Genomic DNA, 26,817 nt, shown 5'->3' on the forward strand with positions numbered 1-26,817 from the left:
AGAAGAATGACTGATGCCACTAAAAATGATTACACTCTATTCATGCATTTAATTGTTAAGAAAGAAACAGTTACAATGAAGTGTGTGCGATCAGAACCCATTTTCACGAAGATAGATACACACTCAGGCGTGCGTGTACACACTCAAACTCACATACACACACCTGAAAAGCCACAGAATATTTATCACTGTTCTCTCACTGTTGATTCTTCTCCTGCCTTTTGCTCATCAACAATTAAGACATTTTCTACAATAATTATGCATTTTTGCAGTAAAAAAGGTTAACATTTTTTAAATGCTTCTTATCATCCAAACAGAGTTGTTAGCACTTGGATGCTGGCGGATGGATATACAAGATGATGATACCACGGAACGAACGAACAATTTTAGCACTGCTTACAGCGATGGAAATTGATGTGAACTGGAAATTAATTTAAATACATTTGTGTACCTGGAGTCTACTATTCACTGGCTAATTTTTCCCCATCATCCCTAATCTTGAAAATTCTTGCTCCAGAAACTGCTCTTTAAAAATTCATAAATGCACACTTAAATAAATAGATGAGCTCCCTAAAACTTGATTCGTTGTTCCAAAAAAAATGGTGTGGAGACGCTTCACACACAAAGGAGCAGAAATCGTTCAGCCGGCGCGGAAGACTGCACAAGTGCGCGTGGGAGGTCTGGGGATTCATCACGGGAGCCAGGGAAGCCCAGGCTGCGTCCGTGAGGGGCAGTGGGATAGCGAGAGATGGCGCTGAGGACTGTGGGACCCCAGCGCAAGGTCGCGGTCACAGCGCCTGCGGCCCCGCCCTCCCATCCAGGCCCCGCACCTTCCCCAGCATTGTTTTCAGTGAGTCTGTGCAGGAACCCCAGGGAGGACGGGCGGGGCTGGAGGGAGAGAGACCCTGTGAGTCCAGGCAGACCCACGGTCGGGAAGGGCGTTGAGCGTCGTCAGGTGTGAGTGACGTAATCGGGGCTCCTGGGCTGCAGCCCCTGATTTCTAACCAACCTTCGGAAGACAGAAGGGGAGCCACTCTGAAAACCCAGCAAATGGCTGGCTCAGAAAACCTGCTTCGAGGATTAAGAAAAGCATGAAACTGTTAACTCGTCCTCTGGACCCTTCCTGGGCCTCTGATATCACAACGATGCCCCAGCTTCCTGCTGTGGAAGGAAGGTTGCAGGGGAGGGGAGGGGACGTGTTTCCTCTACGACCCACATCACTGCAGAGGCCCTGCTCCCCCCGGGCCCATCACATGCAAATCCTCTCTGCTGACCGCTCTTCTGCAGCAGCTGCTGTTGTGTGCCGAGCTGGACAGGAGCTGCCCTGCATGGGGCAGGTGAGAGCACCCAGGCCGAGACCCGTGAGGCAGATGAGTTCTAGGCCCCAGGGGTGGTCAGGGAGCTGCAGCCTGGCATCCCCTGAGATGTGGGGAATGCAGAATCCCAGGCCCCGGCCCCGGCCCAGGAATCAGCATATCTGCAGTGCAAGCAGTCCCAGGGGACTCATGAGCACGTTGTTCTCTGAGGAGCCGGAGGGCAGCTGCTCTGTCCAGTCAGCACAGCACAGGGGGCAGAAATGCATCCATTGTGACTGCATCGGGTGGGGCAAGTCTGCTGTGAGCGGCTGCAGACCTCAGTCCACAGGAGCTCACGTGAGACAAGCTACTCTCTCGCACAAAACCCAAGTGTGGAGAAGTGTGGTCCAGGGCTGGCATCATCATTCACAGTCATAAGGGAAGATAGCTCCTCTCTCTTGCTTCTAGGAACTCCTCGATATTGGATTCTTCCTCATGTTCCAAAATGGCTGCTTGAGCTCCAGCCCCCACATCTACATTCCAGCTGCCTGAGACAGGCAGGTCACCGTCCTTATCTGACTCTACTCTCTCGAACTTCTCTAGTTACCTCCAAGCTTGGGGACAAGCTTCACACAGAGCCACGGCAGCCACAGCCTGTGTCCTGGGAGGAGTGCTGGGCAAGTCAGAGAGATCCTCCCACCAGGGCCAGGTGTGAGCATTCCGTGTGCCCCAATGCTCCCCACCCCACGTGGAAAGAGTCTGTACAGCGTCCACCTACAGGACCCAGCAGGGAGAGAAGGGAGAAAGTCAGTACACTTAGTGAAGAAAAATCTCTCAAAACTCGGGAAATCTGTAGAACCAGAGACAGAAACGGGGGCCAGGACTGTTTGCTGTTTAACTGACAAACACGGCTTGAAGCAGAGGAGGTTCCGGAGTAGCCATTTCTGTGAACGAGCTACACAGGACGCAGCAGTCAGGCCATTAGTGCATTCATCTGGACAGACCCCATTAGGTCCATTACTCTTCTTGATTAAATCTCCTCCAGGGATGCCTGTCAGAGGTGAAGCAATAGTCCCACATGGGCTTGGGGAGATGCCAAGGCAGCATCTGGGTGGTGTCCCCCCGGATTGCAACCTCCCTCAGCCCCAAGCAAGAAGCACACAAGGCCCTTCCTGCTGCTCGGGGACATCCGGGGGCCCAGCTGTGAGCAACAGGGAGCTCTGCTGGCTTCTCTCCCAGCTGCACCTCCAGGGCCGTCCACAAAGCTGCTCTGTCCACAACCAGGGGTCCCAGCTGTCTCCATCCTCCCCACAGCTCTCCTTGGGGGGTAGCGGTGGCCTGGCTCCCCCGTGTCACGCCGTGGTGCCACACTTCCTGAGCAGACACCGGTGTTCCCTCACACATCATGGCTGAGGTGCCTCCCCGGGACGGAGAACGGGACCATGAAGGCCATTTTAGACCAGGCAGGGTTTGCCCCTGCACTGGTGTTGGGTCACCCTTCCCTGAGTCATCCAGGAGATTCAGTGTTCTCTCAACAAGGAACAAGGTGGGGTCTTGGACGGAGACCCCGTGTCTACTGCCCCTGCTCCCCTCTGCTGTTCGGAGAACGGAATTAGAGCTACTGCAACTTCAGGTTTTCCTTGTTTTACGGAATAAAACCTCCGACAGAAGTGGAAGGGACTCAAAATTCACACTGACATGAAGAAATCGACCCCTTCTGTTTCAGATTCCATCCTGCCAGGGCGGCAACTTAACCTTGGATGATTTGGGGATTCCGCACCCCCTTTCCACCTTTTCTCCAGAGATGAGTCCATGTCCGGGGGCATATGTAGCACCAAAGTATCCAGGAGGGAGGATCAGAGCCCTGGGAACTGCACCTGAGAACCTGCCCGCTGGCTTCTCCCTCCTCCGTCTTCTGAGTCTAAAGAGGTCAAGGGACTGGAGGGGAGAAAGTACTTTCATTGTAGCCACAGCGCACCTCGGTGAAGCGACAGGAGAGAGCTGGCAGCCATAGCTCGCTCCCATCCTATTATCAACAGCTGCCCTGCTTTGCCCGGGATGTGCTTTATCAAAGCCGTATTCCATCTGGGGGAAGGGCATTCCTGACTTCCCAGCCCCCTCTGGGCTCCCTGTCTCCCCAAAGAGGGGGAAAATGCTTTATCACTAGAGAAACACTTCTGAGGGTCACCACCCTAGACACAGGCCCACTAAAAGATGCAGATTTACCATAATGTTACAGAACACTTCTCCTACCACACATGTTAACACCACAGCAGAAAAGGAGCTGGTATATTAACAGATTAGGCTGAAAGGGCTGCAAGCTGCGGACTCTATGAGGAGTACAGTCCACAGGGGAAGTCCAAAGTCAAGGGCAGAGAAGGAAGAACAGGAAGTTGGAGCCTCCGGCACCTACAGCTGCAGCGAACAGTCTACAGAGCCCAGCTCCTGGTAGATGAACGTAAATCCTCACACTAACGTCCTAGTTACCTGTTTCTAACACCCAATACAGATATGTTTAGCTTTTAATAACGAAAAAAAATTGTAAGGGATACCGGAAGGCGAAGAAAACAAAACAAAAACCAAGCCTCGTAGTATATTTAGGTGTGCGCCATAATGACTTGATACCTGCAGTATACACTGCAGAACAATCGCCACAGTAAGTCTAGTTGACATCCATCGCCATACATGATGGGATGGACGGCACAGCCACAGAAGTGTTCTCTTCTCGTGCTGAGAACTTCTAAGATCTTCTCTCTTCGCAACTTTCAAATAGGCAAGACAGTGTTATTAACTGTAGTTGCCACGTTGTACATTATAGCCCCAGGACTTATTTTATAACTAGAAGTTTGTATCTTTTGATCCCCTTCATCCATCTTGCCCACCACCCAACCCCCCACCTCTGTCACCACCAACCCACTCCCTGTTTCAACAGAGAACACACTAGTGGTTACCAGTGGAGGGGGAAGCAGTGCAGCGGAGGGGGAGGTACAAACTATTGGGTGTAAGATAGACTCAAGGGTGTGCTGCACACCATGGGGAATAGAGCCAATATTTTGCACTAACTATATATGGAGTATAAACTTTAAAAAAATTATTTTTTAGTTTCGTAAGCATTTCTTTTCTTTTTCTTTTTATTGGAGTAGAGTTGATTTACAATGTTGTGTTAGTTTCTGCTGTACAGCAAAGTGAATCACTTATACATATACATAGATCCACTCTTTGTAAGATTCTTTTCCCATATAGGCCATTACAGAGTGTTGAGCAGAGTTCCCTGTGCTGTGCAGTAGGTCCTTACCTATTTTATATATAATAGTGTGTATATGTCAACCCCAATCTCCCAGTTTATCCTCCCCCCTTCCCACCTTTTCCCCTGTGGTAACCGTTAAGCGTGTTTTCTACATCTGTGACTCTATTTCTCATGGAATCTAAGGTAATGGTACAAATGAACTTCTTTACAAAACAGGAATAGAGTCACAGAGGTCAACATTTTTTAAAGACTTTAAAAAATAATAAACCAGATTTAAAGACTTAGTATAGAAAAAAAGAATGTAAAATAGCTCATTAAGTTTTAATGTTACGTGTTGAAATATTTTTGACACATTAGCTTAAATAAAATATATTGTTAAATTTTTTTAAAAAAAGAAGCACCCGCATTCTGTCCAGTACATTAACCTGGGGAGACACAGGGCTGCACACATGCCACTACCTGCCCCACCCAGGGAGGCTCCTGAGAGGCCAGGGCATTGCCCATCACAGTGTCCCGAGAGCTGGAATGTGCTGGGCACAGAGAAAGCACTGAATAAATGTCTGCTGAGTGAATCCCAGGGCTGGATTTTACCCACGTGTGTTTCTCTTCAGATGTTTGTCGTGAGACCCGCTGTCCTGCTCACCTCCCGCTAGCAAAAGACGCTGAAGACCACACTTTAAGGACATTAGGGTTTTATTTCATGACAATCACAACCTACCTTCACTGTGGAGTGGCATTCGTCGTCTCTCCTGTGCTCTAAGCTACTTTAAACACGCTCTTGTCTCCAACTGCTTCTCTGTGGCCACATTATGTGTAGATAATAAAATACTGCAGAAGCCAAATATGTAGCCTATAAATAAAGTGCACTACTTTCATTCTTGAGAAATAGAGAGTTCGCTCGTTACTTCTCCTGATGTTAGCTATGTAGGGTGAATATGCAGAGAGTTAAAAAAACAACAAAACCAAGAATTCCATCTAAAATAAAAACAGTTCCTTACTTGATTTGCTTCACCAGAAACTAAATAAAAAAGAATCCAAGTGTCAACCTTAGGAATACAGTGTTCTCACTTCTCGGTGCTCTTGGGCCTGACAAGGATCTAACGCCAAGTTACAAGCGATCTGGTTTCTGGAATCACGAAGAGAGCCTGGAGCAGACCTGGGCGCACTTTTCGCCAGACACGGGGTCTCTGCCTCCATCTGCCAGGTTCATCCCTGCGGCACACCCATGGGGAATGCCCATAGCATTGTCACAAAGTGACATCTGGGACCCACCCGGACAGAAGGACAGAGGTTAACCCTGCGTCAACATGCCGCTCGGTGTCCCACGCCCCTCCCGGTCCCCCCACCCCCCACCGGGGGAGATGCCTGAAGATGGCTGTCACAGTCATCATCATCGGGGCGTGAGTTACTTCACGAAGGTGCCAGAGGAGGATGGAAAAGGTCTGCAAGGCGATGTAAAATGTCACTCGGAAACAAAGCAGACGTGTTGGGAGAGGCGGGGCGACGCGGCGGGGAGGCCTTTAATGCTGTCGCCGTCACAGTTTCCAGGGAGGATTTTCCAGTACCGAAAACAGGTTGGAATTCCGTACCCACACATCTCACAAGCACTCGTGGCGCCGTCATCACAGGGTGACCTTTCACAGCCTGTTTCCCAACTTTTCTCGATGGCGTTTCGGTTCACGTCTATGATCGAACCCTAGCGTTCCACGGGGCCCCGCCCCCACACGGAGCCCTAAGGATCATCCCATTTCCTAGGGGGCTGAGTCCGGGTCCATAAATTAACATCAACTCAGAAGCTACAGCTATTGCCACCCTTCCCACCCCCGGTCGGTCAGGGCCAGGGTCCTCCCCCGAGCAGCCCGCCGAGTGGCTCTGTGCGTCAAGGTCTGCCCCTGTAGCGACACGAAATCACGTACTGCGCTCCCCTCCGCTGTGATCCGCTCGCTAGAAACACGGAAAAGCATTTATAAGTGATGACGAAGAAACTCTCTGCGGGACGTTATGCCTTGGGAGACGGTGGCTCTGATGGGCCACCGTGGTGAACACACAGGAGGCTCAGGTGCCAGGAAAGGGGGCGATCTGAAGGCTGACTTGGAGTCGGAAGAGCCAGCACTCACGAGGGAGGTGGGAGAAGCTGTCGGAGCAGAACCCCCCCACCCAGGCTCTCCGCCTACGCCCGGCCCGGCGCACAGACAGGGGCGGGGCACCTGGGCGTCGGCAGGTGCCTGGCATCGGGGCCCTGCTTTGGGTGGAGTCAGCAGGTGGAAAACATCCTCGGGCACGTCCCCACGCGCCCCCAGGGGCCTCCGCCCAACCTCCCCTGCGGGACCCCACCTCTCTGGTCCCAAGTCCCCATCGTGGCGCTCGCCGAGGCTAAACTTCCCTCCTGGCGCCACGGGCCTCCTGAGCGCACAGCGTGGAGGGTCTGGGGCTCTGCGCACTTGCAGTGACAAAGGGGAGGGACCGCTGTGTGCTCCGGGGGGCCCGCCGTCGCCGTGTATCAGGCTGCGGGCTCAGCGGTGGGCTGTCACAGGAGCGGGTCGCAGGAGAGGATGCTGTCACGGGGGGCGGGGGGGAGGGCCGTGACCCCCAGGTCCAGAGAGCGACGAGGAAAGGGTCCCAGTTGCGAAGGCAGAGCGATGCTTGCGTGTGGTCTGCAGTGGGTCCGGGGGTTCCGAGCGGCAGGCTGCCGGGTCCACGGCCTCTCTGCTCACACGGCGGACAGGTCCACGCGGTGCCCGGAGTGGCTGCTCTTGTCCCAAGGGGTGAGCTTGGTGGAGCCTGTACCAGGCCGGGTCCCGTTCATCTGCGGACCACACAGAGGATGGAGAAATGGAGACTGCTCTGAGACGAGAAACCCAAGTCCCACAGGAGAGCTGAGAGCAAAGCCTTGTGCCAGAGAGTTGCCTGGGGATCCTCCTGGGGGCGGCCCCACCGCTCCCCAGAAAAATGAGGACCCAGAGGGCGCAGTTCTCTCCACCTTCTCTGCACAGGTTCCCCTGCCTCACGGCTCCCAGGTTCTGGGGTGCACTCACCCCGGCAGTCATTCATTCCTCAATCTGTCGTTCACTCATTCATTCACTCACTCATTCACGCCTCTATTCATCCGTTTGTTCACTTATTCCTTCGACACTGATTTATCGAGCAGGCTGGGCACCGGGGCCTGTTCTAGGCTACGGGGTCACACCAGTGAACAAAGGCGACCAGACCCTTGCCCCCGGGGAGCTCGCGTTCCAATGGGGGAGGCAGACAACGGCCATGAAGCAAATGAATAAACCAAACAACCACCAGGGGTCGCAGGCACAGGACGCTGGGGTGCGGTGGGAGCCTCTTTGTTCAGTGCCGTCCAGGAGGGACTTCCTGAGGATGGGACCCCTGAGCGAGGGCCTAGCTGACAGGTGGGACACTGCAGTGCAGTGAGAACCCAGGATATCGCCTGCTCCAGGCTGCCCGGGGGCCCTGCCTGGGGGTCTGCGGGGCGGGGGGATGAGGGACCACTTCCCACAGGAGGAAGGTGAACCAAGCCCAGCGCTGGGAGGTGAGCGGCTTGTTCAGACCCCTGACCATCCAGACCCAATTTCTCAGGCAGCTGTAGGGGGAGCAGACCTGATGCAGAGGCCGGGCTGTGTCCAGTGACTTTTGTGCCTCTTACAGGACACCCTCAGCATGTCCAGTGTCTGCCCCCCGGTCAATTGATCCTTCCATCCCACTAAGTCAACATAAGAAGTACTGGCCCTGGGAAACGGGGCAGGAGAGAGGGCCAGGTGATTTCGTGAGGAGGGGGACCCTGCTGTGGGTGTGACATCAGCTCACGCTGCCTGCAGGCCTATGTCAGGTGTGAGGAGCCCAGCCCCCGAGCCGAGCCTCCGTCACGACCTGGGCAGCCGTCCGCCGACACTGATGGTGCAGACGACGGAGCTCGGGGAAGGAGTGAGCGGAGGGCCCGGGGCTCGGGCTGCAAGAGACGCAGCCTCAGGACCACGTGGTCCTCTGTAAGGCAGAGGCTGCGCGCAGCTCAGTGAAGCTGGAAGGCAAGTCCCGGCTGACGGGGACCGAGAACAAGAGGCCTGGGTCAGTGTGGGCTGAGGAGGGAAGGCACCCAGGGCAGGGTCGGCCAGCGCAGGAGGGGCGTACATGAGACACCACACACACTCACGATGTCCGAGTTGAAGGGCTTCACGTTGGCCTGGCGGGTGGAGCTGCTCGTGAGGGACCAGACCTTGGTTTTATGCTTGAAAGCAGCTCTCACCTTCAAAGGCAGAATGGAAGGCTCATTAGAAGCAATTTCAGAAGTTGCAAAAGCAACAAGAGGTCATTCTAACAGGTCCCGAGGAACTTGTGCTGCAGGGTGAGGACAGGACTCAGAGGCATCAGATCCCAACAGTCAGTGGTTCCGGAGCTGCGCTACGGACGTGTCACTGGTTCGTGTGACAGATACAGGCTGTGTCCCCGCGCCGTTCCCAGCCCTGCACGGGGAGAAAGCTGGACCTGGCCTGCCCTTTGCCGACCTCAGTGCTGGGTGGGGAGACGGGACACACTCGACGGTGAACAGCCTGGGAGCCGAGCGTGTGACCGGCACAGAAACCACATAAGGCAGTAAACGACGAAGCGCACGTGTGGGGCGGGGCCGCGTGTGGTGCTGAGGCTGCCGCCCCCTCCTGCCCCCTCTGCCACGTGGATCAGTCTCAGGCCCTGCTTGGGCTGCTACCTGGTCTTTGCAAACACGTGACCTCTCCTCCGCTGGCCGCCATCGTCCTGGGCGACTCACCCTGCCTGCCCCTCCCCCCATCTCCTCCCTCCCCGCCTGACCTATCCTCATGCAAATGGATGGACTCTCCTGGCAAAGCACAGAGGCGGGTGGTGCTTCTGCCCTGTTCTCAGTCACCGTTCCAGAGGCGTTTCCCCAGGACCACAGCCTGGAAGGGACTCAAATGCCAAGGAACACGATGCCACCCCCACAATCTACAGGTAAAGCTTCTCCCACGGACTATGGGTCCCGAGCGACAGGGTCTAGAGCACCTTCCACCATCCCCACGGCCAAGTGCACCAAGAGGAATGGGCCCGCGCCAGGTACCCCAGTGCCCTTGGAGCCCACATCACGAAAGCCCCCTCTCTAAGCCCTGCAGTCAGGAGTCCTCCTTACACCCCAGGCCAGCTTCCTGAATGCCTCTGGGAGGATCTGCTGGGAGCACATCTGCATCTTACTCTCCCTAATATGCCAGATGCCAAGCAAGGTCCTGAATCTGCAGCTCAGCTATTCCACCCTGTCACCCCCTCCCCTGGTCCTCCACACAGCCAGCAGTGCCCGTGCGACATCAGTGAAGGAGGATGTGCGTATGTTGCTTAGCAACCAGGATGAGGGACGGAAAGCAGCCTCCCTGCACACAACCTGTCACCAACACCAAGGCTTATTCAGGGTTACATTCCTGGACGCCAGCCTGATGCGGCAACACTGTTCCTGCTCTCTGTGCCCTTTCAGAAATGAAAAACCAGCTTCATACTGTCACGAAGTGGAGCAGACATACCTCTGAATTCAGGAGACAATGAAAAAGGAAGATGAAAAATCCCTGGGGAGGAAGGGGAGGAAAACACAGAATTAGAGCCACTTGCATTTTGTCACAAACACTTTCTGAGGGTTCTTTCCAACGCCACCTATGGGCTCTGAGAGTGGCATTGGCACGGCTTGGTGTTGGGGAGCATGTGGGAGTGCGCTGTGATGCTGGACCCTACGGTCTGGAGTCCGTAAGCGTGGAAGGGCATCCTGTGATCTAACCTAAACGCAGGCAGCCGCCATGGCCAAGATACAAAGACAGGTGGACGCCCAGACAGGCTTAACCTCAGAGAGGAGCAAACACGCTGGGGCGGACAAATGGGAGGGCACGAGCGCGTCACCTAGCGCGAGCCCTGGTGTCCTCACCTGCAAACTGAGGATGACGGTCACAGTGAGAACAGACACAAGCTGAGGATATCCGCAGACGTCTAGAGACTCTGCCCCTGTGTCTGCACCAGACGAACACTTCACGTGGGTCATCTCACTTAGTGCTAACAAGCAGCCCCCGCAAAGTGGTCCTGTCGTTGTTCCCACGTTCCGGAAGGGGAAACTTTATGGGACACAGAGGATAAGTGAGGATCCCAGGACCTGGGGTGTGTGGGGCTGCGGCCAGGACAGCCGACCCCCTCTCGTTATAAACAGGCAGAAGGAAACTAGGCACGGGGGCTTCTTACAACTTAGAAGCCTGACACCGTCACCGGCTGTGAAGCCCCAGAAGCAGCAAGGACACCACGGTGAGGGCTGGGGCGGACTGAGCCTTCGGCTCGGTGGCGTAGGCCGTGTGTGGCCACGGGCGCCCACCTCCACCCTTCCTCTGGGGGCTTGTGGCTCTGGGGACTCAGACTCTGGGCTCCCAAGTCTCTGGTTTCCAGGCTGTTACCCTTGCTGTCCTTCCATGCAGACAGCAGATGAGAACTCAGAACCCAAGGTATCCCCATCACCACCTCTCCACGCCTGGCTCCCTTGCAGGAGCTGCCCACGTGCTGACCGTCTTCCTTTCAGGCCTGGGTGCCCCTCCACAGACACTGTCCAGGAGGACGAGGCAGCCCTGCTGTGAATGGGGTCCTGCATAGCCCATCTGCTCAGAGACCCTGGTGCACGCCCCATCCACGCCTGTGTCCTCAGGCCTGGGGGACCCTCTACGCTAGGGGTCCACGAGGTGCGTGCGTGTGGAGGGGACGGAGCACAGGGTCTCCCTCCTGCCTCAGAGGCACCCTGCTCCGCACGTCCAGTCACAAAGCCGCTAGTCCCATCGGGCCCTCACCTGTAAGGAGTTGAGTACGGCGAACATGTACTGAAAGACCACAGCCTGGTTGTTGACGGCGAGCACGCCAAAGACCCACGAGGTGCCCAGGATGGGCAGCAGCACGGCCACAGCTTTCGCTGTCAACCTGCAGGAGGAACAGGGAGGGTGGGCAGGCAGGGCGGGTCCAGACGCCACGCTTCCGGCGGGAGCAGAAAAGGCCCTGCTGCGAGTGAGACCCGGTTCCTCCCTGCAGGAGGCCTTGGGTCAGGAGCTGCCTACCCGGACGCACAAGACAGGGTCCCTGCAAGGCCAGCTCTGGGCCAAGCAGACAGCTCTGCTTCCGCTGGACTGCAGCTGGCACCGGGCTTCCGGGAGCCGGCGCATCCTCTGGGCAAACTCAGGCTGACCACCCCAGTCCAGCTGGTGGTGATGCTGAGGGAAACGCTGATGCCAGGTGCCCATGGAGCAGAGCACAGCCGAGGAGTCCGGGGGTAGGAGACACACCCAGCGCCGGGGCACCTGCAGCGTCAGCCTTGAGGCTCTCCCGTGGAATGTGAGTTCCGAGAGAAGAAGGATCTGGGTCCCCCAGTGTCCGCAGAGCCCAGAACAGAGCTGGTGTGGAGGCAATGCCCCAGGGACTGTCTGAGTCCTGGCCGCCTCTGATACGTGCTGCAAATCATCGTACGCTAACCGGGGCCCGGCCTACCCTGACTCAGCCAGCTCAGCTCTCCACAGGGCGGTTTCTGCACGTAAGCATGAGAGGGAAGTCCAGAGACGGATGGGTGCCACGCTGCCCAGCTAAGCAACCTCCAAGGCCCTCGTCCCTTGGCGCTGCAACCCGCATGGTCTCCCTCACTAGATGGTGAGTCCTCTGAAGGCTGGGCTCTGCATCTCTGCAGCCCCAAAGCCAGCACAGCACCAGGACCAGCGGGCAAGATGAGGAAGAGGCCACGCAATGGATGAAGGACGAGCCAACGGTGCCGCTCAGGGATCCAGCCCCCCAGGAGGAGGCGTAATGGCCCTAAGGAGCTCCCTGGTCAGAAGCCCGAGGGCCCGGCATGGACAGCTCCTAGCAGCAAAGCCCTAGAAAACCAAAGATGTGCTCCCACACGGCATCTGTCAGGGAAGCTGCAGCTGCGTGTTTTCATAAAGTCAGTACGGTTAAAATCAGACACCTGAATCTGGGGAACAAAATATCATGAATGATTTAGATTCCATCTTTAGATCCTGGAAAATCCATCATTGAAAGGAGCAGCTGCTGAGAAGTCGATATCAATGTGTTACTTTTAAAGGGATGGTTCATTTTTACTTCAAAAATGAAGCAATAAATGATAAAATCTGGGAGGAAACTCCTCTAGTTGAGGCTCTCTGAGGACTTGTTAACACAGCCAGAGCAGCCAGGTCCCCTTGTCAAAGGCAGAAGGAGCGGGGTCCCTGCAGGAGAGGAGGCCTGGGCAGGCGGGGGACGCAGTCCGGACGCATAAGACTCCCCGATGCCCGTCCCCCTGCTCCCCGGGGGCCGGCATCCACCTCCCTCCCGCCCCCAGGACCCGGATCTCACTTGGGAAAACTGAATGTTCTCTGCTGCTTTCTGGGGAGTCTGGAATCATGACCGATAAACAGAGGTGAGAAAGCAGGTGGAAGGCAGCCCTGTTAAGGCTCCTGAGCCTTAAGGCTCAGCCTTGTTAAGCCCTGTTAAGGCTCTCATTGCGTTAAGTCACTGAGCGCTGAGCTGCTGGGCAGGAAGGAAAGGCCTAGATTGAAACCAGGAGAGGGGGGCCACAGGTGTTCCGAGGAGGCTGTGCTGCGTCTTCCTGCCCGGCTCCCGGGCTCCTGCTTCACCAGCCCAGGGAGGGGACGCTAGGAAGGGAGTGAGGCGTGACCCAGGGTCCCGCTCGGCCACGTGAGGAAGAGGCGGGGCAGGGAGCGTGCTGGGTGGAGAGAGTCGGGGGTCTGTCCGGAGGCACGGGCCGGACCCTCCAGGAGGTCGGTCCTGGGCGCCGGGTCACGTGCAGGACACAGGAGGGCACAGCGGCAGTGCCCCGGCCCTGCTTCTGCAGAGACACGGAAACGCCCTTGCGATGCACGGCCCCTACCTCCCCCGTGTCAGCCTCCACTTGGGGACCAGGTCCCCACGGAGGGCAGATGGGTCGTGGGCTCAGCTGCCTTTCAGGGCCGCGGTGTGTGAAGAGGGGCCGGGGGCAGAGACGGGGGCGCGGGTGTGGAGTGAGATCCGGGCTGCTCTGGGTGCCGCGAGGCCAGCGGTCCTGCGGGTGCCGGGTCAGATGGGGCCCTGCGCACCGAGGGGAGGGCCTGGGGGCTGAAGTTGGGGTGAGGGAGGGTCAGGCTCCTCCCCAGCCAGGCCCCCGGGGCCGGGGGACTGGCGGCCTCACAGGGCAGCACTGCCTGTTCTCGCTGATGGACGAGGAAGGGAACTGACCCTGACCTAGGAGCATCTCGAAGGTTTCCAGGGGCTGAAAAAGCCTGAGGGGGCCGGAGCCACTTGTCAGGTTAATTTACGGTGTCTGGAATTCATTACAGAATAATTGTCTTATCGATTTGCTGCTGACATGTTTACTGTTTTCCCTTTCAGATCGGAAGAGATATAGTGTAGATCAAGTAGATAAAGTAACTTACAGAGTGCCAGCGGCCTAGGAACTGCACCCTGTCTCTACAGCAGTCCCTAAATTCCCTGCCCCCACTTCCTGGCCGGGTGGTTCGGGGGTGCTTACTGCACCCCAGAGCCAGGATGGACCGTGTGACTCAGGCCAGGGTTAACTGGTGATTTCCATCCACTGGGATTGATTTGTGGATGGGCATGTGGTCTGGTCTGAGTCTCGGTCTCCAGGCTCAGGACCTCTGATTACTGGGGAAAGAGACACACTTTCCCATGGACTTGAACCTCCTGTTGCAGCCATTTGTTCACCAGGAGGCAGAGTCCGTCTCAGCGTGAAGCCGACAGACGGCGGGCGTGGAGCTGAGAAGTGCAGGAGGAGCTGGGCCCTGGTGGTATTATTTGATGCGCTGGACCAAGCTGTTCTAGACTCATTCCTGGACTTATGGTTGCCTGTGTCGGTAGGTACGTCTTGTGCTTTAGCCAGCTTGCATTGGGTTTTCTGTCACTTGCAATTGGCAGAGCCCCGACAATGGGGTGGAGAAACCCCAGAAGGCAGTGAGTGTGTGGGTGGAACAGCCCCCATTCAGAGACACCTGCTCCTTCGGAGGATGAACCAGACCCAGAGCAGGTCAGGAAGTTCCACCCTCCTCAGGACAACCTGTAAGACGGCCGCCATCACCCTCGCCGTGCAGACGAGGAAATCAGGGCGTTGAGGGGTTGAATAGCTCACAAGGTCCCAGCAGATGGTAGGGCTGAGGCAGGACTGACCCAGGCAGGGCGGTCGGGCTCCAGAACCCTCCTCTGGACCCCAGCGCCAGCTCCTCTAACCCTAGGGGTGAAGCAGTCTCTGGGAGAACATCTAACGGACCCCCTTCTTTCACAAATGGGGGCAGCGAGCTGATGCTGGTCACAGAGACCGATGAGGACGCACGTCATGAGGACACCGGGCAAGCCCAAGGGTGTGACCTGCCCTCCTGCCACCCGCGAGCAGCCTCTGTGGGCAGGGGGCATGGCTGACAGCCCAGGGAGCCGCTTACTTGAAGGCGCTGGGATCTCCGTGTATCTTGTAGTTGTCGGCGCTGATCTGTGAAATGACCCTGGTCACCGCGATGAGGATGCCCATGTTGACCTGCGTGAGGAGAACGGGAGACAAGGTGAGGGCCGGAGCCACACCTGCAGGGCATCCGAGTCCACCGGGCCCACTCCCCAGCCAGGATTCCCAGGCAAACAGGCGGCGTCTCTGGGAGAAATCGAAGCCGCGTCCCTGAACTTTTACCTGCACAGGTCACCTGCAAGACCGCCTTCTGGGAGCCCACACCTGTGCTCCCGAGAAAAGACGGCCAAACACCCCAGGCCGAGTCCCCAGGAGCACACGGAAGAAAGCATTCCTCTGCTCGCCACCAGGGCAAGGAGGCTGTGAACCTCAGACCCAGACAGAGCTGCTTCCAGCCTCCTTTCACCATGTGCTCCCTGGGTGTGGCCCTGGGTAACGTACTGAAGTGCTCCGAACCTCAGTTTTTCCACTTAATGAGACAGAGTAGGAAGGCCCACGGTGCGACCTGAGCGCCGGAGCACAGCCTGGCTCTCACCTCCTGCCCACACCCCAGGCCCACGGCTGTGCGTCCACAGAGGCCACAGCATGGGATCCCCGGAGACCACAGCAGAGGGTTCTTCATCTTCTGCCCAATGCTTCCTCCTTGCTAGGAAAGCTCGCCTTGGGGGTCTGGGGGTTGGGAGACTCCCCTTGGGGGTCTGGGGGTTGGGAGGCTCCCCTTGGGGGTCTGGGGGCTGGGAGGCTCCCCTTGGGGGTCTGGGGGCTGGGAGGCTCCCCTTGGGGGTCTGGGGGCTGGAAGGCTCCCCTTGGGGGCTGGGGGCCGGGCGGGGGCTGTGAGGGTCTCTGGCAGAGGCTCTGGCACAAAGTGTCCCCTCCCGTGGGCAGCTCTCCAGGGTCCTGAACAGGAGCCTGACCAGGCAGGTGACAGCAGGGGAAGTGAGGCCCCGCCATGCCCTTCCGCTACAGGGTCCACAGCTGGATTCGGGGCTGTGCTGCGACGGGACCTCTCCCTTGTATCTGAAAACTTCTGAGGTCATTTACAGAGTCGGTGAGGAGTCCCGCTCCCGGCCACGTGTGAACCTTCAGGCCTGAGCACAGGCAAGGACAAAGGCGTTCCTGGCAGGCCACACAGGGAAAGTGGCCCTCCCCACACAACGCCTGGGCCACAGCAGAGCATCCCCAGCTCTGAAGGGGACGCAGGCCCCTCCTGCCCCGGCCGGCCACGCCGCACACATATCTGCGTTCCTGGCCTGAACGCCCTCGTTAGAGGCCTCCTTCTGGGGGCCCAGCCTGAGGCCTTTCCAAAGCATCTCTGCTGACCCCTTATCTCAGGGGCCTTGCAGACACTTCTCCGCGAGCTGCCTCAGTGTCCAGCTCCCAGGTCCAAGGCTCAGCAGCAGCCTCTCCCTCAGAACGCGTCAGCAGCGAGGCACCCCTGCCCGCGCGGCTCTGCGGGAGGGGGTACTGGGAAGCTGGCACCCCTGCCCGTTTAGCCCCTTGCTTATACCATCACTATAAGTGAGTAAGGCTTTCCTCATTAGTCTTTAGAGCAAACACAGAACAGATGCTGTCAGTGGGGCCCCTGTCTTCGCTGACCATCTCCGCACCCGGCAGCTTGGCTTCTGACAGGCTGCCTCACTCGCCCCCTTTTTCTCGCCTGTAAAGTGAGGATGACGCTGGAGGTCTTCCGAGGTCAGGGCACACAGGAGAAGTCGGCAGATGGGAACACCAGTGCCCTCCAGGCCTCCCCGGCCCGCACTGGTTGACCGGGTTAGCGCCACAGGAAGGCCTCACTCCGCAGACAAGAAAGGGGCGGGCCAGCACGGACGCCAGGCTATTGGTGTGACAACGCAGGGACTTTGCCACTCAAGCGGCTCAGTGACCGAAGCCAGGGGACTAACTGGTTGGCGCTTTAAGCATGGGGATGTCTATTCCAGACGCCGAGGTCCAGTGAAGTCTGCGAATAGCTTGCTCTGAGGTCACACAGGCGCTGCACCCGCGCGCCCGTAAGCCCGTCCTCACCTCCAGTGACAATAGCTGCGTCACGGAGCTGGGTCGCGGGGCCCGAGTGGCCAATCAGAAGCCACAGTCCCTGCTGCTCTCACCAAGATTCAGCGATTTTTCGTGATTAAAGGCTTTTCAGCCTGTGGTTGATTTCTAGAGTTCTGAAATGTCTGGGTTTTTTCCACGTATAATTCTTCCAGTAGCTTCTTTGTATTCTAGGGGGAGAACATTTACTGAGGTCCTCCGCGTACCATGCTGTAAGTCCTGCCTCTTCCGCTTTGGGAATTTATATCCTGGGCTCCTCACCCGCTGGCCGAAGCTGAAGCCTTGTTTATAACCAGAAAAGACTGGAAACACTTGAATTGTTCCCGACAGGGACCAGGTTCGGGGCTACTGTGGGCAGCCTACTCTGTGGGTGCATCACGGACCAAGGCGGCTCCTCCTGTGCGGATGAAGCCGGAGGTCCAGCACACACTGTGTGTGCGGAAAAGGCACAGAATGAGGTGTATATATATTTATATCTGCCTACATCTTCAGAGCACCCCTAGGATACACAAGAAGTTAGCATCAGGGGTTGTCTGTTTGTGGGGCGGGTGGAAACCAGGGACTTAAGAGAGAGACGTGGGCAGAGACTGCTCAAAATATAATTACTAAGCTTTGCTTTCAAATTTTTAACCATGTGTGTTAATGTTCAAAAATCCAATTGCTTAATTACACTATAAAAAGGAAGTAACATCAATCCTTTTTCCTGTGCACGTCCCAGTTATGACCTTGGGCTCAGGAGGAAAACAGGCTTAACTGTGAAGTGTCCCAATAATTCAGGGAAGGGGATGGAGAAGCCACAGAGCCTGGGACCCGGGAGACGGATGCCAGGCAGCCTCTGGGGAGGAGCCTGAACACCCCACGTGACCCCAGAGGTCTCATCACAACCACCTCTCCCTTTGCCAGCGGAGGCTGACCCGGGATTCTGCCCTAGACCTCTCAGGTGTGACGCCGGGCAGTTCACACTGCTGTTCCCAGACGCTGGGATGTGGCCGCTGAATGGATGATCAGATTACGGCAAACTGTTTCACAGACACAGAAATGCTACAAGTGATTAACTCGATTTCAGGTCTTCTGTTATTTCTTGGCCTCTGTATTTAAGACCCGGAAGGAAGCGTTTCAATGATGTTTAAGCTGCCCAGGTGATTGGCTGTTACAATTCATCATCGCGCCCATGTCTCCGAAGCTTTTGCTGGGATTTATTTATTTCCCCTCTCCCTCTTTCAGCCGGGGGCCTGTCTGATTTCATTTGGCGTGCACGCTTCCCCCCGCGTTGGTAAGACAATCACGTTGGCCACGGCAGCATGAGAGAAGGTGCAGGCTAACCTCCGAGCCTACATTAATGTGCAATTAAGTGGGAGACAGCAGCTGAGGGTGAAACAAATCTGGCGTTTCATGAAAATACAAACCAGAAGCGGGCCTGGCCCCCTCACTCCATTTCACTCGCCCTGGCTTGCGCCTGGTGCAGACTGGGAAAGGCCCTGGGGTGAGGCGTTTATAACGTGAATGTGGGGTATTTCATCAACTAAGTATCTCTGCGTTAGAACAGCCAACAAGCTACTTATGACAGATGTCAAACCAGTAATTCACAGGCCGCATTTCAGCAAAAAAAAAAAAAGGAGGGGAGGGTGGAGGGAGGACACACTCAGGACCACGGGGATTTTTGCTGGGGGGAGGGAACGGCTGGGCAGGGCTCTGGGGTTGGGACCACGCTGTGTTTCTTGACCAGACTCAGGGCCACTTAGGTATTTGTGAAAAATCACTGGGCTGTGCACCACGATCTCACAGTGAAAGGTTATACATGCAGACACACACAAAGACAGAGTAAACGCTTCATGTGTATCTATACCTGTTTCTGTGTCCGTACAGGTGTTTACGGTTCTGTATCTTTACGTCTGTAACTATCGCTGTAATTGTTCCCGTGTCCATATCTGTTCTCAGGAACTGGTAACTGGATCTGTATCTATGTGTCTTTATTTATGTACCTGTATTTGTAGTCACACAACTAGCTTGGCTTCTCCCCAGCTGAGAGGAGGATTTTAAAACTCTAGACTCTTTCTCTTCCCGGACTTGGAGGTCTTTTTCCCGGGAGTCGCCGGCACGGAACAAGCCCCCTGGGGGGGCTCAGGCTAAGGTGGCCCCTGTGGCCCATGGCGCCCCTGCTTCTGTAAGACCTGCCTGCCCCGTGGGCACTTTTGCACTCAGCCTCACTGGAGTCGCCCAGGAAATGGCATCCACGTCCCTTCATAATCGGGGAGAACAGTCCGTGAAGGGACAGGTGGGGGGTGCGTATTTGGCAGCGGGGTGACAGGTAAGCTGTGAACCGGAAGGGGCTCGGTTCTGCCCTTTCCCTCCCAGCACTGGGCCCACCAGGCGCAACGGTGACAATCCTGTCCCACAGGTTCCTGTCCCTCCGGGACCAACCTCACCGGGACACAGCGAAACCGCACACCCCAACACGAACACGCACCTTTCCAGTGTTTTAGTTTAAAATGATGCTCGTGATGTGTGGGTGTTTTTAAATGGAGGGATGTGCAAGCAAGTACCCCCCGGACGCAGACCCCTCTCTGGGGAACGCCATCCCGTGTGCATCCACCAGACATTTCTCTCCCACGGACGTGCTCACGTGAACGTGCGCCCGAACAGAGCTTTGCACAAGCTACACAATGGGGCCGGGCCCCACGTGTGACGCTGAAACCTGCTGTCTGCGGAGCGCCTCTGGGGACAACGGGGACGACTCAACACGGCACAACCCAGGGTCCTCAGAGGAAATGAGAAACACGGGACACTTCCACCCCCGGCCAGCCTGAGCCCTGACAGTCGGAGAGGCTGGGTCCCAGGACCCTTCTGCCGCATCCCCTGGCCTGGGGTCTGCATGCTTTTCCTCTCAAGGTCCAGGGAGCAAACATCTTTGGCTTTTCAGGCCTCCCAGTCTCTACTGTAACAGCTAAGCTCAACGGCTGCAGCGTGACAGCCGCCGCAGTTTGTAAATAAGTGCCCGGCACCTGCGCGGGATTTACCACATGAGCCGCAGCCAGCGGACCCTGCACTTGACCGTTCTCAGCGGACATCCCCTCCCCCCAGCCCAGGGCTCTCCAACTTCCCACAGCCCACCTCGGACTGCAAGCCAGCTCCACACCGGAATCACCGGGAGCTCTGAAAGGTCCAGTAAACCCAGAACCTCCCGGGTGGGGCTCAGGCAGGAACCGTCCCCAAGCTCCCCAGGGATTCCATTACTAACAAGAGTGAGAACCACAGTCCTCGTAGGTGCGCGGCTGACGTCAAGGAGAGGGGCTGGGGCGGGGCGGAGGTAATGCCCCCTCTGGAAGGACAGCAGGGCTCCAGCGAGCCTGGAGGACATGGGATGCGGGGACCCCGCTGCTGGACCCCTCGCTGTGGTGGGTGGTAGGGAAGGATCCAGGCAGGGCCGCCTCGGATCCCCCGCCGTCACTGACCAAAGTCAGAGGAAACAGCTCAGCCGGGGAGTCTGGGAGCGGGCGATGCTGCCGGGCCCTGCAGAACTGGGGGGTTAAGTCAGCCAGAGAGACAGCAGGGCGAGGCCTTCCACACTCACTCACTCCCCTTCCACCCCTGCCACTGCCCGCGCTCTGACCAGGAGGGTTGAACTGGCGGGGGGACTGGAGTCGGGTCTGAGCCCGAGCCTCCGTCTGGGTGACGAGGCGAGTGGTCCTCCCGGACCCCAGGGGCAGAAGGGAGGGCGCCCCGGGGTCGCCCACGGGAGCCTCTGTCACTCTGTGAAAGGCCGGGTGGGAAAGTGACTGCAGATGGCCCTCACGCAGCCCTGGGACAGGGCACAGCCTGGAGGGAGAGCTCAGGGACGTGTCACCGCGACAGTGCACCACCTCCCGCAGCTGAAAGCAATTGATGGAAGGACCCGGGCCTGTACTCAGAGCTCGGGGTTAACGCCAAGGACGGACGCCCTGAGACCACAGTCCCGTCCCTTTCCCGACCCGGCAGCCCTTCCTGGAAGAGGCCTCCTTTACAGAGCCGCTGTGTCATCGCCCTGGGCTGGCACGGACTGCAGTCCCCCTTCCCGCACAGAGGTGACACAGCAGTGTGATTCTAACCGCCTGTGATGGACAGAGAAGGAAACATCCCCAGCACCACAAGGGAGCCAGCCGCCGGAGAGACGGCCAGGGCTCACGGGGTGCTGGGGACACCAGCTCCTGTGACACAGAAGGGCTGAGGGCGGAGGGACAGCCTCAGGGACCCTGCGGCCGGCGCTGCCGACAGGAGTGTGGCCTGTGGGGGACGGAGCACCGTGCACCCACTGCCCTGCGTGAGGGATCGGGGGGTGCACTCCTGGCCCCCGTCTCCTCCCTCCCTCTGAGCCTGGTCCGTGTCCATCCGGACCGGCCCCCGGGGACACTGAGAACAGGAGGGGAGTGGCATGGGAGGGGCACCCAGCTGACGCACGCAAGACCCGTCTCCCTGTCGCCCACCCCTCCCACCAGGGCCCTGCGCGGACCCTACAGAGAGCCCGGTGGGCCCACGAGCCCTGCAGAGCTGGGAGCACAGCCCCGCCTCTCCTCTGGCACAGAGGCCCGGGGGGCTGGGGCCACGGGTACCCAGGAGGCTCGCAGAGCCAGCACGTCAGGGAGGGAACGCCCCCGTCTCCCGCTTGTCCCCGTGGCCGTGGACGCCCCTGAGCACACGTCACCTGGCAGGGGACCGGCGTGGAGGGCAGCGGAGTCAACGCAGCCTGAACGGGGGGGCGTGTGTGGGGCTGGCGCACCCCCCCCCCATGTCCCGAACAGATGACGACACCACGGTGATGCCCCCCACCCTGCCCTTCTGGAAACTCTCTACCAAGAAGATGCTGCTGCCCCTCTGTGTGGCCTGAGGATGTCTGAGTGGAATTTTAATTAAGGAGGAAGAAACCACATCTTTAGGCGTCTTCCCTTGGATACGTTTTTAATTAACCACCAGGGCCCACGGCCTCAGTCAGTGCCACCAAATTTGGAACAAAGTCAAAAGCAGCTTTCAAATCAGCCGCTGGGGAAGGGAGCGGGGGGTGAGTGAAAGGAGGGCTGGCGTCACAGTATTTAGGAGGGGATGCAGGAGTGGTGGGCTTCAGTGCTACCCACAGACCCTCTCCAATAAGCCCACCCTCCGGCAGCCCTCCTTGGTGACACAGAACATCGGATCTGTCCTTAGGATCAGGACAGTTCATGGGCCACCACAGCCGGGACACCCGACGGGGGAGGCGACGGATGAGGACACCAAAGGCTCACGTGTCTCTGGCTGGAGTCCCTTCCCTCACCTTCTGTACCGGGCTCACCTGGGGGCTCAACACCCTTCAAAGGCAGCACCCTCAGAGGCAGTGAGCATGGCCTGGCTCCCACCCTGGAGGTGCGTGGAGAGCATGTTCTGGGGTCCCAGCCAAGGGTGTGGAGAGTGTGTTTTGCGGATTTGCACAAGGTGGGCAGGAGGGATGGGGGGTGCCCTGATGTCAGCCCCCAACACCTGTGGGGAGAGATGCCCAGACTGGGACAGCATGGCGATGCCTCACCTCTGACCAGACCCCAGCCAGGCTCAGCACCCAGGTACCGGCAGCCCCCTCTCCCAGGCCCTTTTCCTAGGGCTTCTTGGGGATCCCCACCTCTAGCCCCAAGAGTTCAGGGGGATAAAATAATAAACCCTGCCCCTTGGGCCTGACCAATCATCTGCCTCCCTCCAAGCCTCAGTGATTGGCTCTGGAACAGACACCTGACCCATGGGAGCCAATCAGAATCTGCCCTGGGACTTCTGCTGGGACTGCTGGGAACAGTGCCTCCCTCCTTACCCTGAACTGCAGAGCTGGAGGATGTGTCAGGGTACCAGCTCCATCATGTCCCCCCCAGGAAAGCCTGCCTGAGATGGAGCCAGCAAGGAGGCAATGGGACCACGGGGTGAGCAGGAGATACCTGTGGACATCACTGAGTGCCTGGAGCCAGCCATGCCTGATTCCCCTGTTTCCCAGGACTGAGCCTTTTCTACTCAAGGGCACTCAAGCTGGTTTACTAGCACCTGGGGAGAAGGGGGAGGAGAGAGAACAAAAGGAAGAGGGCCAGTGGAAGGATGTGGGGGAGGAGAGGAAGGGGACATCTAAACTAGTACAGCTACCATCACGGGCCAGAATTTTATCATTCTACTTATTCCCTGCACCTTAATTTGCCCCTCTGTAATAACAGAAATTACCATCTCTCCAAGCAGCTAATTTAGGGGCAAGTAAGAGAGAAATTTAATGTAAAAACACATTCAGATCTTAAAAAAAAAAAAAAAGATGCTCTATAAATTTGAGCTTTATTTTTGTTTTTGTTTTGTTTTTTTTTGCGATATGCGGGCCTCTCACTGTTGTGGCCTCTCCCGTTGCGGAGCACAGGCTCCGGACGCGCACGCCCAGCGGCCATGGCTCACGGGCCCAGCCGCTCTGCGGCATGTGGGATCTTCCCGGACTGGGGCATGAACCTGTGTCCCCTGCATCGGCAGGTGGACTCTCAACCACTGTGCCACCAGGGAAGCCCTGAGCTTTATTATTAACGTTAAATAACTTCATGGGAAACCAAGTATAAGGACCCAGGGTTACAGCTGTGGTCCAGTCCTTTGGCCAATCAGAGCATTTCATTCTTCTGGCCACAGTGAGGGCTGGCCAATCAGAACATTCTGCTTCCACTGGCTTCAGTGAAGGCTGGCCAATCAGAAGATTCCGTTCCTCTGGCCAATGAGAGCATTCTGCTCCTCTGGCCTCAGCGAGGGGCCCATGGTGGGCAGAGTTCCAAGGCAGGTCCATCAGAAATGATGAAAACCGATCCCAGGATTTGGTGGGACGCGTCGGTAGAACCATAACAAGAACAACAAAGGAGGGTTTTTTCCCATGGCAGTTATTATAATTCTGTGTGGTCCTAGAGTTTCTTAGAAGCATCTGGGGCAACCTACCTAAGAATGGAGCCAACTGACAGGAAAACAGAGCTGAGAGGTGGGGCACCAGAACCACGTGGAGACGGCCTCGTCTGAACCCCAGACGCACAGCCACGGCAAACGTTCCTGACTGTGAGCTTAGAGATCCCCATTTCTGTCACCCTCTCTGAGTAGGTCCCTCATTATCACAGGAATTCTGTTTTGTGTGGTTCTTGGGAGGCTCTGACGAAAACTCCCTAACAGAGCCCTGGATCCTGCATCTCCTTGACCACGGAGATGTGCACGTGAGGAAATCATGGAAGAGCATCGGGAAAGAAAAGAACCAGTTGGGTCTGCACTGTCCCTCCTGGACACACACCCACACCTGCTGCTTCAGCATGAAAAGCACCGAGGGCCTTAAACAGATCTGCATTAAACCTGAAAACCTGCCCAACCTTCCTGAGTATCATTCGGGGAAAGGAGGCTCTGGGTCACACCCCCATGAGGGGCTGTAACAGGACCCATGCTGCCCCAGCTTAGGACGTGCTCTCAGGGGGCCCAGCTGCACCTCCACAAAGCCCAGGGCTTCCTCCACTCCGGCCCCTCCCCAGCCCAGCTCCGCGCCCGCACGGCAGAGGACGTACCACGATGATGAACAGCGCAGGAGCTACGAAGGCCCAGACGGCACCATTCCCGAGCGACAGCCAGCAGCTGTGGAAGGGGCAGAGGGTTACTCCAGGGCATCATCCCACGTCCCAGGGGCCCTGCATCCAGGACAGTACAGGGACACCGTGGGGCGCAGTCACAATGACACTGTTAATCCCCACAAACGTGTCTGTATCCTGTCCATGACCTCACGCCCCCCGCTCTTGGGAAGAATGTTCTAGGTCTGTGGACTGGCTCGGGGAAAAGAAGGCTTTTCCAGGTCACCTCGTTAGTGGAAAAATTCGCAATCTCTGAAGAGTCTAGCCAAAATCCAAAGGAGGTTTGAATTTTATTACGAGAAATAAATAAATGGGCTTTTGCCAGGGGCCGGCTTCCTTCCAGAGCATTTCAAACACTGACTTCACTAGTGTCTTCTGCAGGGATTCAAGGAGTGAGGAGGCATCACGTGACGCAGCGTGGACCATCTTCATCTTCTCATCAGCTGTCGGTCAGTTCCATCGCCCGGCAGTGCCATCCCCCAACCCCGCTCCACAACCGAGACGAAAGGTCCCAGTGGGTCCCAGCCACGGCTCTGATTTCCAGAGAAGTAGGGTCCAGTATGAGGATATGAAATTTCTCCTGGCTTACGAGACATGATTCCAGGAACTCAGGCAGGACTACCATCTTCCTCTCCAGAGCATCAGAACCGCCAAGAGCCTGGGGTCCCTGAGACACGTCACCTCCCTGGATCTGGGGGCAGCGCCGGGGGCCTGGCACACCCGCCAGGGTCCGGTGAGGCGCACGGCGCATCCTCACGGACGCAGGACGTGGATGTCCCTGCGGGGCCGCCTGGTCACTCACTCACGCCTGCTCACCCAGCGCAGCCCCCTGACAGCACAGCACCGCCCCCCGTAACCCCACGGCGCCCCTGAGGCAGGCGCTGTGATGACCCCACCCTGCAGAGGAGGAAGCTGAGGCCCAGGGACGTTGGGGACCCGAGTCTATGCCTGCACCCTGCCTTGCTGCCCGCGTCCTCCCCCGAGATCTCCTGGACCAGGAGACACAAAATGCCCCAGACAGGTGACAGCGCCTGTAAGAGGCTCGTTCCCGTCTGGAACCCAGAGCCTGGAGAAAAGAGCCTCCCGTCTGAGGACACGGCACTTAACATGGAAGCACATGTCGAGTCTGGTGGTCCCTCTGCAAAGGGGCAGCTCCAACCCAGGCTCCCTGGGAGGGTGGGGATTCTGCAAGAGGAAGCCTGTGCTTTCCACCATTTTCGTGCAGAAGGTTAAGTGGGTGAGGACCTTCAGATCCCCGGCCCTCCCCAGACACTCAGTGAGCCTCGGGACCTTTGCTGGGGCTGCCTCGCTCTCGGGCACATGAGTGGGTGAGAGGCTGACATCAGAAACAGACCGTGGAGCTGAGACGCACGGTGGGCGGCCCAGCATCTGCGCTCCCAGATGGAAAGACACGGAACAAGTGCCACTGAGATGTGTCTGAGGAGATGTTTCTTCTTTTAATTAGTGCCTTGGCTTCGGATACACACAGGCTTGCAAGGAACGGGCCAGAACAATGGATGTTTAATCATTCTTACTTCAGTATGGACTCAGAGAGCGCCTTCCTTAAGTGCTTCATCTTCAGGAAATTGTTGCCCTAAAGCAGAAAAAGCCAGATTCCCCCCAGTTTAGCAACTCAGCTGAGAAACTCTCTCAGGCTGAAGCCGGGACAGTGTTGAACTCCCTCTCTCTCCTCTTGAAAGCTCTCCGTGGCATCGTCACTCAGTGGTCTTCAGCTTGGCTGACGAGAGGGGCAGCTCCCTGAAGACAGGTGAGCTAAAGCCTTTTTCTCTTTGGGAGGAAAGGAATTCAAATTTCTGGAAGGTGAACACCTGACCTGGTTGCACAGTCCCAACCCAGCCTCTTCCTGATTCAACTAGGGACCCACCAGCTGCAGTTTCAAAATAGCGGCACGAGGTCTGGCACGTACACAGTCCCGTCTGCTGCTGCCCCAGCGATGAGAGCGCCCCCTTGCGGGTGCACATCAGACTACACTTATTCACACAGTCCCGTATTCACTCGGCTGTAATTTAATGGGACTTCTAATGTACGAGGCACTTGCTGACCACCCCAAGAAAGGGTCAGCACAAAACAGGGCTCCACAGGCGACCAGGCTGTGCGTCCAGGACAGCCACGTGGATGAAAAGCTCCCATCAGAGA

General features: G+C 57.2%; 1 protein-coding gene across 2 annotated transcripts in view; it reads right to left on the reverse strand.

Moving 5' to 3' along the window:
- Window positions 1–4,416: 4,416 nt before the first annotated feature.
- The window catches only part of ADGRD1 (adhesion G protein-coupled receptor D1), a 146,249-nt gene continuing 123,848 nt past the window's right edge, over window positions 4,417–26,817 (reverse strand). Inside the window, exons 20-25 of one of the 2 annotated variants that reach the window (XM_033836704.2) lie at window positions 24,601–24,667; window positions 14,994–15,085; window positions 11,358–11,484; window positions 10,068–10,109; window positions 8,699–8,791; window positions 4,417–7,348 (exon numbers count right to left, since the gene is read on the reverse strand). In XM_033836704.2, coding sequence (XP_033692595.1) covers window positions 7,253–7,348; window positions 8,699–8,791; window positions 10,068–10,109; window positions 11,358–11,484; window positions 14,994–15,085; window positions 24,601–24,667 — 517 coding nt within the window. In that variant the 3' untranslated portion in view covers window positions 4,417–7,252. Of the gene's footprint in view, window positions 7,349–8,698; window positions 8,792–10,067; window positions 10,110–10,459; window positions 10,644–11,357; window positions 11,485–14,993; window positions 15,086–24,600; window positions 24,668–26,817 lie in introns of those variants that run through there. The other variant, XR_012325096.1, reaches the window with a different exon arrangement.

The sequence above is a fragment of the Tursiops truncatus genome, chromosome 13 (genome assembly GCF_011762595.2).
Source record: "Tursiops truncatus isolate mTurTru1 chromosome 13, mTurTru1.mat.Y, whole genome shotgun sequence".
NCBI classification, from domain to species: Eukaryota; Metazoa; Chordata; class Mammalia; order Artiodactyla; family Delphinidae; genus Tursiops; species Tursiops truncatus.